Below are 16,193 nucleotides of genomic sequence, written 5' to 3' on the forward strand. Positions count from 1 at the left end.
GAAGGCAGAGGCTTTAGCCCACTGAGCCACCCAGGCGCCCCTACACTTCAGTTTAAAAAAAAAGAAAGAAAGAAAGAAAGAAAGAAATTCCCGGCATATAGAGGTTCTAGACCTTCCCTACTGGTAAATCTAAGTGTATTCTTTCCCAGATGATAGCGTTTCCCTTAGGACTTTGGTACATTTCATAAAAAGGAAAATATAGACAGTGGAAATAGAAATAGAAGAGTTCAAGCACAGTAGCTAATCAATCTATGCTGGAGGTCATTATGTATCATATAAAGTATAATGAAGACCTTCTCCCTTAGGTTTCAGGGACTAAGGGTGGCACAGGTAAAAGAAATTCAAGAAGTCAAAGAAATACCTGTCTTTCTTCAATGGAAAGATGCCATAATTCAACATGAGTAGAATGATTAAGAAAGAAAGTTTACTGGATTCAACTATGCAGCTAATGATTCATCTAGCTCTCACTTGAATTTTAAACATTGGCTTGAAAAAGGATTTCACATGAATTTTTGTTTCTTTTGGATAGCTCTCATGCATGATTTGTTGACTGCATCTCTGAAGAACAGAACTGGTGATGTTGTTTGGCTGCTTGTTCCAGAAGGTTCACGAGCCAAAAGCCTGCTGCAATGAAGCCATCCATATGGTCTCAGAATGTTAGGATGGTGCGGATGCTGCAACAGGAAATAAAAGATAAATTAGTTGTTTTACTGTTCAGATAACCCACCCTCTTCCATGTGAGAGTTCAAGGAACGTTCAGCCTTGTCGCAGTGAGAGGCTCTTTGTGGTTCCCTCTACTTTGTTCACATCCCTTGCATTCATGTCAAGTCAAGTAGTACGGTGGGTCTTCTTTTGCTGGTCCTCTCTTGTGTGTTCTCCTGCCTTAAGCTCAATCATAACATCCTGAGTAGGACTGTCATTTAGGCTTCACTGTATATGAACATCCTCCAAAAATCACTTTGGAGAGCATGCATATCTGGCATAATAATGCAAAACAACAATGGGTAATGGTGTGTAATAAGTTCTTGCTGTTTGTCACATATTCTGTAAATGCTCTTCATATATTTTATCATTTAAACCTCAGCTGAAGCAACCATGCTAGGAGGCAGGTCATAATGGTTTCCTTTTTAGAGATTAAAAACACTGAGAGAGAGGTTTATAACTTGTTCCAGGTCACATATCTAGTGTGGGGTGTGAGAATTTAAATTTAAATATAATGTTGCAGAAATTAAAAAATGATAGATAACTTGCCTAAAGGAACCAGAATGTAATAAAGACCATCTTGAAGGTTTCATAGAGCTTTGATAAAGAAATGTTGAAGGATTCTTAGAAATAGATAATAAAGTTGATTTGTATTCAGAAACTTCATTCTTGTGGAGATTAGAAATGTAATACTTACACTGGAACTATTGTCCTTCCTATAATCTATCTTCTGATGGATATATACTTTTAGAAAAAGATGGTCTTTGTGCCTTAAATACATATATATATATATATATATATATATATATTCTTATATTTAATAAGGAAAATATATGTAATTTTAGAAACAAAGATAGTGTGAGGAAGAAAATAAAAATTACTTGTAATCTCATACACACAGATAATCGGTGCTAATATTTTCTTGAATTTTGATCAACTTTTTTTTAGAGTATGTCAATTTTTTACTGCTCATATTGAAAACTTGGGGTCATCCTATATATGTTTGTATTCTCAATTCTGTAACTTAAAATTACAATCTGAGAATTTCCAAATCTCATGAAATAACTTCTTTTTAATGGCTTCATTGATTTCTAGTACATTGTTGGAATTTATTTAACCATCCCCTTAATGTTGGACTTTAGTATGTCTCCAAGTTTTGATAATATAGATAATAGATGAGTGTGCTTAAATAGATGTATATTTGTATCTCTGATTATTTCTGTAGAATAGTTTCCCCGAAATGGAATTGCTGGGACTAAGGATCTAAGTTTTTTTAAAGGTTTCTGATGCAAATTAACCAAATTACTTTCCAGAAAGGATAAAATCTGGTGCTCTCCTTTCTCAATAAGATTTGTCAGACTGCCCAGTATGTTATGTGTGCGGGTGCTGAAGAAATTTATTTAAAGTTGAAAACCTCATGAGAAGTGTGTGATAGCAGAAAAAGTTATAGGCGATGCAACTAGAAGGTGGGAGTTAGCTATAACTGCCTAGGTCAAATTATACCTCATGTATAAATGCAGATGACAGAATTCTTCTTAGGTGGTCATTATAGTTAAATGTTAGAGGTAGGAAATGAAATTGGCTTATTTTCCTAATCATGGAAGAAAATGTAAGAAAGACTTCAGCCTTTAAAAAAGCATTCGCCTTTACAACACAGGCATCCCTCACCCTTTCTCCTTGCAGATGCTGCGTTCTTTATGAATTGAAGGTCTGTGGCAACTTTGTTGAGCAAGTCTCCCATTACTACTTCTCCCAACAGCGTTTGCTCACTTCCTGTCTCTTTGTCACATTGGGGTAATTCTTACAATATGTCAAACTTTCTCATTGTTGTTATATTTGTTCTGCTAATCTGTCATCAGTGATCTTTGATGTTATTAGGTAATTGTTATGTATTATGTAATTGTTTGGGTGCTATCATGAATGCGCCCATAGAAGACAGTGAACTTGATTCATGAGTATTGTGTGTATTCTGACTGCTGCTAGTTGTTCCCATCTCCCTCTATTTCCTGCGACTATCACCCAAGACACAACAATATTGAATTAGGCCAATTAATAACACTGCAGTGGTTTCTAAGTCTTCTGGTGAAAGGAAGAATCAAACTTTATTGCGGTCTTATTTTAAGAAATTGCCACAGTCGCTGCAAACTTCAGCAACCCCCACACGAAACAGTCAGCAGCCAATGACACTGAGGTACGACCCTCCACCAGCAAAAAGATTACAACTCACTGAAAGGTCAGATGATGATTAGCATTTTTTAGCAACACAATATTTTTTAACTAAGGTATGTCCACTGTTTTTTAGACATACTGCTATTGTACACTTACTAGACTACAGTACAGTGTAAAAGTAACTTTTATAAGTGCTGGGAAAGCAAAAACTTCCTTTGACTCACTTTACTGCATATGTGCTTTATTGCAGTGGTCTGGAGACAAGCCCACCATACCTCTAAGGTATGCCTATAATTTTTAGTTGTGAAAAGTTCTTTGTAAACTAAAAAAAAAAGGTGTTTTTTAATGAAAAAATTAGTGATATCTGTTTATAAAAAAATATCAAGGTAGTTCTACCTGCTTCCTTAATGAAATAGGCCTTTAATATAATTTAAATTTATTTGTAGCCATTAAAGTTCAACCTTTTTAGGTGGCCAGACAGAGGCTGCAGTGACTTCAAATTAAGACTGTGTGACTGATTCTTTTCCTTGCAAGGGTGACTCTTCTTTAGTAAGTAAAGCTGAGTGGCTCTGATTATTCAGAGTCACTGTAACCAAAATAATTTGGTTTCAGTAGAAGAGGAAGTAAGAAAGCAATTGTTTTAGTTTCTCCCAATACAATCTTAATTGTTCTTTATATCCAAAGGCTGAACTACAAATGGAGAAACAAGGAACTCCAGTATTTTTTCATTCTTTCACCTTTTTTCTTTATTGACCCATACCCACCATAAAAAGAAATTTAATATCTACCTCTTTCCAGAGCGAAGCAGGTCAAATCCTTCATTTATTTTTTCAAAAGGTAAAACATGGGTTATTAGTGGATCCAGTGGAAACTTCTTAGCCATAAAATCAGCCACCAGTTTGGGGACAGAATCTTTACTCTTAAAGCCTGAAAAGAAAATGACATCATTGTAAGTTTCAGGCATGGGTAAAAGGAGAATTGGAGAGGAGATTTTCCAAGCAGAATTAAGAAGAAAGTTTATAGAAAGTGCTATGTCCCACAGACTACTATTACTGAGGCTAATAAGAGATAGTGTTTCAATATCGTTTTGCCATGTTAGACTTTTTTTTAATCCACCTGGATAAACTGGGGTTCTTAATTATTAGCTCTCCATAATGAAATTATACCATAGGTGCTTATTCCCAAAATCAAGGATAAAATTTAGCCTAATTTTAGGCAATGAGGGCACACGTGAATGACTGCTATGGATTTCGTGGGTCCTGTGAGGTATTTCAGTGCCCTGTGCCATCATTGGTATAAAAGAAGGGTACTGGAAGATTCTAGTTAACTTATGGGAACACCAAAAATTGTGTCTTTGAACCTTCTGTGTGTATCAGATCCATAAATCTAGTTGATTTAGAGCCTATAGCTTATAAAGGAATTTTAATTTATTTTTAACCATGTTGCTTTTTAAAACCCGGTTTTGTCACTTGTAAAAGGGAAGAACTCCTGAGGTTAATAAGAATTCAGCCATGAAGCCTAACCACATACCACCAAAAATTGCTCCTTTCCAGGTACGTCCGGTCAGTAGAAACATGGGGTTCATAGAGAGATTTTGTGAATTAGGAGGTACTCCTACAATGACGCTTACACCATAGGACTCTTGGCAGCAGGACAAGGCAGCCACCTAGAATAAAATTAGTATTTAGCATCATTAAAGTGAATTTTCTGATAGTTCCCACTCATGATGCATGGTATCATGCAATACTGATTTAGTTAGATTGTGAGTGTGTTTGGGGAAGAGATAATGTCTTTTGTTTCTTTATTCCCCATTGTGCCTAGAATCATGCTGTGATTTTAGGAAATGTCCAGAAAATCTTTTTTTTTAGTGAGACCAGTGGATGAATAATTTGTGCAAGCATAATTCTTCTTTATAAAATAATGGAGGCAAACATCATTACAAACATATCTATATAAAGTCTGAGTCCTCAAGTAAAATTATTGTTTTGTCATTACATGGCTCTCAGGCAGTTGATTAAGTCATTTTTCATTTATTTATCAAGTCAATATTTTGAATGCAGTACCTTGAACCACATGTTTTGATGGCAAACAAGATATAAGATCAATTATGTCATCAAAATTGGTCTCTTATCCACTTGATGGCCTCCTGGAAATTCACAAGAAAGACTAGCCCCTCCAGTCAAGTTTTTAAACATGTTCCATTGTAAGAGAATTGTTGAGGACCTCCTGCCCCAGCAATACATAAGGATTCATCCTTTGATTTTGGAATACGATGTATATGAGACCAGGTAACCTCAGAACATGTGGCTGTTGGGTGGTATTTGGTATCTTCACATGAAGTAAAAATCCAATTTCACAGAAGAAAAGAGAGAGAAAACAACAGAAAAAAAGGCATAAAAGAAATGCTACCACCCTGAATAAAGTTGGATTCCCTTGGAACTTCTGTCCTCTGAAGTTGGCATATTGTCCCAAGTCAAGGGTATGAAGAGCTTAACTCTTAGGGCAGTGCTCCCTATTACAACACTCCTGGGATTTACTGGAGAACCTCAAAAGGTGGATTTGTTGGCTTCTGGAGACTGTTTCAGTAGGATTCTAGAGAGTTCTGGTTAGGTGGACTATAACTGGAGATGTGTTCCTCATTGCAATTGATGATATTGATAATTATTTGAAAGTAGCGTTTTGCATATTCCAATGGTGATGGAAACACTGCAAGATCAGAAACAGTATTGCAGGGCGCCTGGGTGGCTCAGATGTTTATGCATCAGATCATGATCTCAGGTACTGAGATCGAGTCCCACATCGGGCTCCCTGCTCAGCAAGGAGTCTGCTTCTCACTCCCCGCTCTGCTCCCCCTGCTTGTGCTTTCTCTCTCTGTCAGATAAATAAATAAAATCTTAAAAAAAAAAAAAAGAAACAGTATTGCATGTCAATAATACTAGCTACTGTTTATGGGGCTTATCATCTGACAGGTGACACTGTGCTAGGTATTTTACATGTGTTAACTCATGTAATTTATAAACCATGCTATACAATATGTATCTCTTAAATATTTTTGGTGGGAAAAATTTTTTGACTTTCTAAAGCATTCAGCCCAACACATAGATATTGGATGCTAACTCTGTGCCAGGCACTGTGCTGTCTGCTGTGGCAAAATGGGGCAGTGTGGTAAATGGTAAAATGTAATATTTTCTATTAATAAAATGATACTGGTCTAAAATTGACCATTATCTCTTCTGGCCAAAGTATGATATATGAAAAGAAATCAAAACTTATTAAAACATAAAAAATTGTTAAACCATTTTTGTTAAGAATGTGGGGAAAAGTCAAACTTGGCAGTCTGAAAACAGAATTTATATTATCTATATTTACTTGAATTTGAAATTTTTTACTAAAAATTAACAAAGTAAATTTGTAATGACTTAATTAAAAAAAAAAAGACCCTCTTCCTTCTCTAAAGGGGAACTATTGAGACAGATTTGCTTAGCTGATGGAATTAAAGATTTCTCATAGTAATAAATTGAATATCCCAGGTAACCAGCAGGGGATAGAAAACCACCATTCATAGTTTTAAAAATATTATTTATATATAATATTTATATTCTGCTGCCTAAAAGTACACCCTGGAATGTAGAAACCAATATCTCAGGGCATTTCCTGTTACATACCATGGTGTCAAGCCGCCCAATGACTTCAAATGAAAAATCCACACCGCCACCACTCATTTCCTTCAGCACATCCTGGATGGGTTCCTTGTAGTCCTGAGGGCTGATGCACTCAGTGGCACCCACCTGTTTGGCCTTTGCAAATTTGTCTTTGTTGATGTCCACCCCAATGATCCTGGCTGCTCCTGCTGCTTTGCAGCCTATGATCACGGACAGGCCGACTCCTCCAAGGCCAAACACCACACAGGTGGAACCCTGGGTGACCTGTATTTACAGAAAATGCAAGAATGGATTAAATAATGATTACTAGAAATTATCTAAGCTGAAGAAAGTGCCATGCCTTCTCCGTTATGAGAAGCTATTCAAACTCTTAGGTCCAACCGGCTGTCAAATCTCTTTCGGCTTTAGTTGCTTTGTGTTGAAATTAAGAGGGTTGAATTAGATGAGTGGTTTTTAGACTCTGCTGGACGTAAGACTCACCTGGGGAGGTTTAAAACATCTCCGTGCCCAGGTCATGGCTCATAATCAATCTCATCAGAGTCTCTGCTGGTGGGACCCAGTTCCCAGGTGACCCCAATGGGAAGCCCAGGTTTGGAGCCAGTGCATTGGATGATCTTTAAGCTCTAAATGCCAATGAGCCCCATCTTGAAGAGAATCTAATAGCTCAAAGCCACCAACGCCCAGCTTTTTTTGCACAGAAATGCAAGTTTGGGGAAATGAAATAATAAGTGGAAAGATTATTCTGCAATACTGAAAAATAATACAAACAGATCCTCAATAATTAATTCCTTGGTTCATTAGCTTTCAGTATCATGACCAGTATCGCGAGAACAGAAATGAGCTGTGAAACATAAAAAAGTTATCCTTAGTTTAGAGGAAAGCCTGAGAACAGGGGAAATTTAACAGATAACTAAGATAATACAGCTTGAAACTGCTGTGATCTTGTGGGTTGTTATCCCTGCTTTTAAGAATGTACTAATAAACAATAGTGCACTGAAAAGTTGGTCTGTATTTTATTAATGGCTGAGGTTAATTATTACGGGTACCCTTGCTTCTGCTCTGCTCAAACAGATGATGTAATCGCACAAGGCACCTAGTGCTAGAGCCACAGAAATTTGGAAAACAAGTGCACTCAATGATTTAAATTGGTCCGTTAGTAAATCTAAACTTCTATGGTCAGCCTTCTGGGTGGCTGACTATATTTCTCCTTTCCCAAGTAATCATTCTGTGGGAAACAGGACTACTTTTTACCTTACTTAGAAAAAATTGAGACTTGTGAGTCTGATTTAAAGGTGAAGGTATTTATGTATCATGATTTAAGATTCAGCAATTTTAAAAAAGATTTTATTTGTTTAACAGAGAGACCACAAGTAGGCAGGGAGGCAGGCAGAGACAGAGAGGGGGAAGCAGGCTGTCTGCTAAGCAAAGAGCTTAATGCGGGGCTCAATCCCAGGACCCTGAGATCATGACTTGAGCTGAAGGTAGGGGCTTTAACCCACTGAGCCACCCAGGTGCTCCTATGATTCAGCAGTTTTGAGAGAAAGGCTAGTGGCTGCTCTCAAACTAACTAGCTGTGAGATTTTCGGCAAATAGCTTTATGTCTCTGAGCCTCCATTTCATAAAATGAAGGGATACTGCGAGATTTCCAACCTTTTGAGAAAAGGGGCCTTTAAAGAATTGCTCTTTAAAATCTGCCACCTTTAAAATGTGTGTGTGTGTGTGTGTGTGTGTGTGTGTGTGTGTGTACGAGATGCAGCAGTGAAATCCTGTAATGACTGGACTAAATGCCAAATGCAATATTGAAGCTTCATTACTTCACTTTCAAGGATCCACAGAGTAGGTGGGTTGCTGACTCTTGGTTTGGAAGTGTGCCACATAAGGCTTTGGAATCTACTGCTGGTCTTAATTCTGGGAGTAGAGGTCCGTGGGCTAGATGTTCCTCAGAGGCAACCCCTTCATCTCACTGACGTCTGCTGCCTCAGAAGCTCGCAGAACCTACTCTACCTGATGCATGTTGGTGCTAGCAATACAGTAAATTACTAAATGAGCTCCCAGCTCTAAAATTTAGTGATCACATAAAGAACAAGTAGAGAAGAATAATTGTAATAATAATTGTGAAGATTACAACTTTACTTTTGCCTAAGCATCAATAGCTTTTTCATCTGTGGTAAACACATGAATTCTCTAGGAAATGGTCTTCAATTCCTTCCGAGGCCATTTTTGTGCTCATAACTGATAACCTAAATTTTGTAGAGTATATCAATGTTATTGTGGTAACAAGGCAGAAAGCTACCAGCAAATCTATGAAGAGTGATCTCTGATTACTGTGAGAAATGGCTCTCCTTTTAGTTCCTAATAGTCTGAGTATAACCAGTTTTATCACCCATTGTCATTCCTACCTTGGCAACGTTGACTGCAGACCCATACCCAGTAGAAAATCCACAGCCAATGAGACAGACTTTCTCCAATGGTGCGGTTGCATCGACCTTGACCACTGCAGTCTCATCCACCACTGTGTACTGGGAGAAGGTGCTGGTGCTGATGAAATGGTGGATGGGCTTTCCTCTGCAGATGAACCTGGTAGTTCCATCCTGCATGAACCCCCGAGGCTTGCTCAGACTGGCCAATACAACACATAGACACAGAGGGCATGAGACAGGGACATAACCGATGCACAAATCCATTGGCTGTGTAAGGAGAGTATCAGAAACTTACTCATTTTTCAAGCAGAGGTTGCCTTGCGGGTGTTTACAAACATTGCATTTTCCACACTGGGGCGTGAAGAGTGGAATGACTTTGTCACCTGGAAGGTACAAAACACATTCTTCTTAAATTTCTACTCAGGAGTTAAGGCAGTAAGAACTGGAAGCTTATGTGTATGTATTAGAGGTGTGTATCTTTGGAAAATCTCCAAGAAATAGAGTTCAGTCACCACCATGTCACTGGTCCCTCCCTGCCAGCACTGTTAATGGCCTGGGTTTGTATGTGCCTGAAGATTCCCAAAGAGGACATGCGGATATAGGAAACAATGTGGATTTAAAGGACTATTTCTCCTGTGTTAATAGTTCTCTTTCATGGGGTGCCTTTTCTCTTGGGGATTTTATACATACCATCTCATAAATCCTTGATAATTAAACCTTAAATATTCTCACTGTAACTGTAAATACAACTTTCAGCTGTGAGCAGGCTGCCATCGGTCCATTAGATGCCTGGTTGTCCTCAGTAGTTTTAATAGTTTGGGATGAAGTAAAAATGCATATTTCAGCAACCATTTCTTGGCTTTTCAGAGTGACTATGCATTTAGGGTTTTGTTTTGTTTTTTAAAGGAAAACTAACAAAAATGGAACAAAAAGAATTCACCAAATCCCTCTGTAGACCTCAACAATGAGTTAGGCATGCTCTTTGAGGAAAAAAAAAAACTGACTTTCAAATGTTTGTATCTGGCAACTGAATTGGAAATTATTTTTTCTGCTTTGGTAGAAGGAACAGAGCTAAAAAGTAAGTGTGTCATTTATTACTAATTTATTTCTAACTAAAGGAAAGATTAAGAGCTGAAACTCAAGCCAGATGATTTATTTTATTATTTTCTGATGATAGGCCAATTAAGTATTTGGTAAGGGGGAGGCCACATTTACTGTTAAAGTGATTTTTTAAAATTAGACAGAATTTTTATTTTTAATCACCTAAGCAACCTATCCACAAAACCCAGAAAAGTGGTTAGGTCATAACATTTAATACATAAATTTTATATGGAGATGATGACATGGAAATTTTCTATGTCACCCCTTAATTGTTAAACTACTAGGATAGGATATTCTATAGGATAAAATAAATATTAAAGATAAAGTAGTACTTTGTCACCAATCACATTTAACCACTTTAAAGGTACTAAAACAGATATTGCTTATGGCAGGAAGTTTTCTGCTGGGTATACTTCCTTCCCTTCCATTTAGACTGTCTCATTCATTTAGTGTTCAAGATGGGAGGCCATACTGGGAGAGGAAACCAGTGAATGGGCTCCTCTTCCCATCTAAGAGGAGATCATGTTGATTTAATCGTAGACTCATGGCCCCCATCCTGTGAAATCAGCATGGAACAGTTTCCATACACTGATTTGGAGGATCAGGACATAGTCTTAATTTTTCTTATTTTATCTCATTTGTCATTCTTTTTGGACCTGACAGAAGACAATACTCAGCAACAGTAAAATGGAAATTATTTGTTTATGAACTCTAACTTTGGCAGGCACTGCATCTTTCTCAATCCTGATGTGTCCCTGGGATCTAACCTAGTGTCTGACATCTAGTAGGTACTCAAAAGGCACTTGCTAAACGAGAGAATTTATGAGTGCATGAATGCACACATGTCTGAGTCAGACAGGGAGGAAAGAAAGGAGGAGACCTATGTTCTAGTCCCAGCTTTGCCATGACCTTCTGTAAGGTCTTTCCAGGCTGGATGATCTTGGGGTCCTGAACTGAGACACATTCCTTAAGTGAGAATTCTGTACCTGGTTTTACTGTAGTCACTCCTTCTCCAATGCTTTCCACAATGCCAGCTGCCTCATGGCCCAAGATTATAGGGAGAGGTGTGACAAGCGCTCCACTAACCACGTGATCATCAGAACGACAGATTCCTGAGGCCACCATCTACACAATAAAGGGAGGATATTTAGATTTATAAAAGATAAAGACCCTTTCCTTTTCCTCATCAAACAATTTGGAATAGTCCATAAAATAGTTGTTTCTGAAATATTTAAATCTTATTTAATATATCAGAATATATCCTCTTTTATAGAAGTAGAAATTTCAGGTTAACACTAAGAAAATTGTCACTTAAGTTCTACCATCTGATGCTAATTGATTTCAAAATCTTGATGTATATCCCTTTGTGCTTTTTTTCCTGTACAAACGCATAAGTTCTTTTTTTATTTTATTAGGATTATCCTGTATATACTCCTTGGTTCCTTCTTAAAAATTTGATGATTTGTATGTACATCTTTCCTTGACAATAAATGTAATTCCACTGCTTGGATCACCATATATAAAGTGCCTTTTAATGGATTTTTGCTTATTTCCAATTTTACCATTTTCTGAAATTTTTAAACCTAAAACTAAATAGAAATGGAAAAATGTTTCACCTTAATACGAACTTCATGGGCCTTAGGTGGTGCGACCTCGACCTCCTCTATGGAAAAGGGTTTCTTTATCTCCCATAGCACAGCTGCTTTGCATTTGATTACCTGAAAATTGAACAGAACGATGATACCAGTTTTTCCCCACTCTTAAAGTCAAGGAGAGTGACTTTCATTTTGTTATGTGCAACATCTATCCCCATGTCTGGAAACTAACAAGGGTTCCATAGAAATGAAGGACCTCTGATTTACAAAGATAATAAAAATACCTTTTTAAACAACAGGCAAAGCAATAACATAAGGAAAGAGAAACAGAATTAACTATAATGAGATATTGAGATAAAAAGGAATATATTCTTTTGGGCCTCTGTATGTTGGTTTTTCTTCTCCAAGGGATGTTTCTTTCTTATATTTCTTAATGTGGTCCTTAAGTTGTTGTTTATCCACACTTGTTGCTAGTGCATGAAGTTCTGAATCGAAATAATTTTTCTGACAGTTATAGTGCTATTCACATGAAATCTAGTACCTTCTTGCTCAATTCTCTGCTGAAACCCAAATGATCTAACTTTATTATTTCATTTGCACATTTGCCTCCCTGCCTACAATGCCTTCTTTTTCTCTATTTGCCTGTTCTCTTCTCTTGACTTTGTTTTCCCTACTGTTTGTGTGTGCTACTTGTTTGCATCACTCATTTGACAGTTAGCTTTGGTAGTACTGTCTTTTTCATCAAATGTATGTATAGAAATTCTTCCATATTAGATTTGCAACAAAAATTGCCCAGGTTATAGCTGTACGCACCCACTCACACCCACAAATTTGCATGTATATATATAAAAATGGGAGAATGGTGTGCTTGAATTTCTAGCTTGTACAGGCGACTCATGGAAGTTCTTTAAAATAAAAAGGTGAAAACATGTTTTTAGTGCTTGGGAATGTAATATAAAACTTGTCTTGGGGCTCCTGGGTGGCTCAGCTGTTGAGTGTCTGCCTTTGGCTCAGGGCATGATCCCAGGATCCTGAGCTCCCAGGGTCCTGAGATGGAGTCCCGCATCGGGCTCCCCGCTGGGCGGGAGGCCTACTTCTCCCTCTTCCCACTCCACTTGCTTGTGTTCCTTCTCTTAAAAACAAAACAAAATAAAACAAAACAAACAAAAAAAGAAACAAACAAAAAAAAATTGTCTTCATTATTGCAAAGCTTATGTGGGTAAGGGAGTTTTTTCCAAAAAGAACTGATGTAATTGCAAATATGATAAAAAAAAAAAACTTCAATAGGAATATATCCTCTGACAATTCATTTTCATTATTTATTTATGTCAAATCCTTCCACTTTGCAAGACTTTTGCATTGACCATAGTCAATGCCACAAAAAATGTGAAAGCTCTTGGAAAAAACACTAATGTAGATAGGTCCTAATTATAGGATTCTGTTCTGGGTGAATTACATGCTTGATCTGTAAACCTCACATGATGCTACCACAGCAGTATTATTGAATTTTTGGTCTTATTTTACAACTAAAAAGATTGAGCTCAATTGACTCAGTAATTAATTGAATAATTTCCCCAAAAGTCACAAAGCTGGCTGTCCAGAGACTCCAACTTAAAAAAGAATCATCCAACTTTGTTTGCTACCCCATGGTAGTGAAAGATTAACAAAGGTTAAATAGTAGTAGCAGCAACAGTAGTAATAGCAGTGACTAATGTTTATTGAATTATTTCTATGTGCCAGGCACTATCCTAAGTGTTTTACAGTATTGATTTATTAAGTTCTCACAACCACCTTATAAAATAGATATTACTGCCTCTTGGCATTTGAGGACAATAGAATGCAGGAAGGATAAACATAAATGGTGTTGCACAAAGCTGAAAGTGTTGATATTGCATCCAAAGGAGAGGATTGTTTTCATTAATACATTTGGTTTACGCTTTTGCTCTCTGACCTCCTTCTTTTAAGCTGAGTTTTGGCATATTTAACTTTCCTTTTTCCTAACTATTCTTCATTTGAAACCTAATGCCATTGTAAAGGGTAACTAGTAATGAATGAAAATAAAGAGAGTTGCAATGAGAAAACTGACAGCTGGTGGCCTGTGTGATTTTCAGCAGATCTTACTGATACAACAGGAGTGTTGTATCACAGTGTGTGCAGAAACCTCTGAATCTTTAATTTCTCTTAGCAAGATAGCATACTGTGGGTGGGGTCCACTCCTAGCATAACACCTATACTGGAAACAGCTGCACAGGCTTTTGCACTTAAGCAGTTAAACAACATGAATTGTTTATGTTGCATGACCACTTGCGTGTTTCTCTGCCCCTGTGAGCACCCTGAACAAATAGACGTGATCTATGGAAGACTTGGAATCGGTTATCTGTGTTCCCGGTGCTAATAAGTGATTCAAACTGTGTCACTCTTACAGTATACTTTTTTGTAAAAAACAAAAAAACAAACAAAAAAAAAAACAGAAAAGGATTTCCGTAGGATTTCTATGGAAATTTCCTGGATTATGCCACAACCGGACCCTTTCATTTATTTATTTATTTATTTATTTAAAAATTATTTTATTTATTTATTTGAAGAGATCACAAGTAGGCAGAGAAGCAGGCAGAGAGAGAGGAGGAAGCGGGCTCCCCACGGAGCAGAGAGCCCAGTGTGGGGCTCGATCCCCCCCAGGACCCTGGGATCACGACCCAAGCCGAAGGCAGAGGCTTTAACCCACTGAGCCACCCAGGCGCCCCAATAAGACCCTTTTAATTCAGAATTTGCATGCTGATATTGGCTTGCTTAACCTTGATGATTCTAATGCTTTGAAATCAATATGCCTTTTGTAAGAGATTTCATAGGAAGCTTCAAAGGATAAAGTTCTCTGAATCAAATTCCTGTTATAGACCTTTTGTCAGATGTAACTTCCCTGTGTTCCTAAATATATGATTACAAAAAAAAAAACACATTTAAATTATGGTTTCTTAATATAAAGATAACTTCTTGATTAAGAACATAGAATTTTAGGTTTGCAAATTATTAGTGATTGGCCATATCTATTGCACATTAATATAGGAAGTCAAGACTATTAGGTACAGATGCTATTCATTCTTGATAAAGATATTTAGGAATTGCCTTTTTTTTTTGAGAAATAGAAATTAAATTTAAAGATCACCCAATTCAACAGAAAAAAAAAAACCCTCCACTGCTTTTTACATGAACTTTGCATAAGCTAATTATTAACAAGACAATTTAAAAAATATTTTTCCTTTTAATTGAACAAATAGGGAGACAATGCATAAACAGGTATTTTGCATGATTTCATGAAGGTACTTTTAGTTTTCTCATGTGACTTCTGCAAATTACAGCAAATGCTGTAGGAAACATTAAATTGCCATTGCATAGCATTTAAAACTGAATTCAGACAGGACACTCAGGTGTACAAAGAGCTAAATTTTTTTAGAAAAAAGTGTTCTGAAACTCATCAACTATAAGTGTACTATAAGTTATACTTCAAAATAATTTATAAGAAATAAGTCCCAGTTTTGTCACAGTCTATAAAGTACTCTTAACAGGGGAATAGCCTATTTTCATTGTAGTGTAGTAGAATAGCATATTGAAGCACATAATGTTGTTGTATTTCAGTACATATTATTTATTTTTAAAAAAATTTTTTTAATGATTTTATTCATTTATTTGAGAGAGAGAGAGAGAGAGAGCATGAGAGGAGAGAAATCAGCGAGAGAAGCAGACTCCCGAGTAGGGAGCCGGATGCGGGACTCAATCCTAGGACTCCAGGATCACAACCGGAGTGGAACAAAGGCAGTCGCTTAACCAACTGAGCCACCCAGGCACCCCTAAGTACATTATTATTTCTAATTTTCATGTGAATTTTAAATTATTCATTAATACTATCTCTTTGTGTATTATATAATAAGAATATATTTCCGAAAGGAAAAAAAAAGTTTTTTTGCTTACTTTTCCTGCTGTGCTCATGGCTCCGTTTTCTCTTCAAGGCAGGAGACTGGTGAATCCTTATGCTGTTTTCTGCTTGAGTACATAAAGCTGATACATTACACAGGTTGTTTGCTTCAGTAACGACCCATTGCACCCACGTGATCTGAGGGTTTTAAGCCAATCTCCTCAGTTTATTCTCTAGCCAAGTCAAATCAGAAAGAAAGGTCACTGAGCCAGCGTTCACACCCTGACTTTTTTTTGAAATATGCCAACTTCAATTAATATCTTGATTTCATTAGGTTAAATATTTCTCTACATATAAATTTTAATCTCCCTCTTTTTCCTGGATTCTATATTTCTTCTCTCTCAATCCCACATAGAGTGTTCAGAGTTCTGTTTTCTCTTTGCCTGCACTAATGTCCAACTTCTTCTTTTTTTTTTTTTTTAATCTTTAAAGATTTTATTTATTTATTTGTCAGAGAGAGAGAGAGAGAGAAAGCACAAGCAGGCTGTTGGGGGGGGAGCAGGCTCCCTGCTGAGCAAGGAGCCCAATGCGGAACTCAATCCCAGGACACTGGCAGCATGACCTGAGCTGAAGG

General features: G+C 37.0%; 1 protein-coding gene across 3 annotated transcripts; it reads right to left on the reverse strand.

Annotated features, from left to right (window-relative positions):
* Positions 1 to 9: 9 nt before the first annotated feature.
* On the reverse strand, positions 10 to 15,729 carry LOC116584514 (alcohol dehydrogenase E chain). 3 transcript variants are annotated; one of them, XM_032332977.1, is made up of 9 exons: positions 15,616 to 15,729; positions 11,671 to 11,772; positions 11,041 to 11,179; positions 9,249 to 9,336; positions 8,933 to 9,152; positions 6,660 to 6,797; positions 4,402 to 4,537; positions 3,660 to 3,798; positions 10 to 674 (listed from the first exon to the last, which is right to left on the reverse strand). In XM_032332977.1, exons 1-9 carry the CDS (start codon positions 15,631 to 15,633, stop codon positions 650 to 652), a joined length of 1,005 nt encoding a protein of 334 aa, XP_032188868.1. In that variant the 5' UTR covers positions 15,634 to 15,729; the 3' UTR covers positions 10 to 649. The 3 variants fall into 3 exon arrangements, with proteins under 3 accessions (XP_032188868.1, XP_032188866.1, XP_032188867.1); XM_032332975.1 differs by having other exon boundaries at positions 6,537 to 6,797; positions 15,616 to 15,728; XM_032332976.1 differs by lacking the exon at positions 11,671 to 11,772 and having other exon boundaries at positions 6,537 to 6,797.
* Positions 15,730 to 16,193: the final 464 nt, after the last annotated feature.

Source organism: Mustela erminea, chromosome 2 (assembly GCF_009829155.1).
Source record: "Mustela erminea isolate mMusErm1 chromosome 2, mMusErm1.Pri, whole genome shotgun sequence".
Classification (NCBI taxonomy): Eukaryota; Metazoa; Chordata; class Mammalia; order Carnivora; family Mustelidae; genus Mustela; species Mustela erminea.

What these genes read in the sequence shown, in the direction of transcription:
- LOC116584514 (XM_032332975.1), bottom strand. An exon ending in AGTGACTACAGTAAAACCAG is followed by an intron (nt 9,337 to 11,040) that starts GTACAGAATTCT and finishes TGTACCTTCCAG; the next exon opens with GTGACAAAGTCATTCCACTC. An exon ending in AACCTCTGCTTGAAAAATGA is followed by an intron (nt 9,153 to 9,248) that starts GTAAGTTTCTGA and finishes TGTATTGGCCAG; the next exon opens with TCTGAGCAAGCCTCGGGGGT.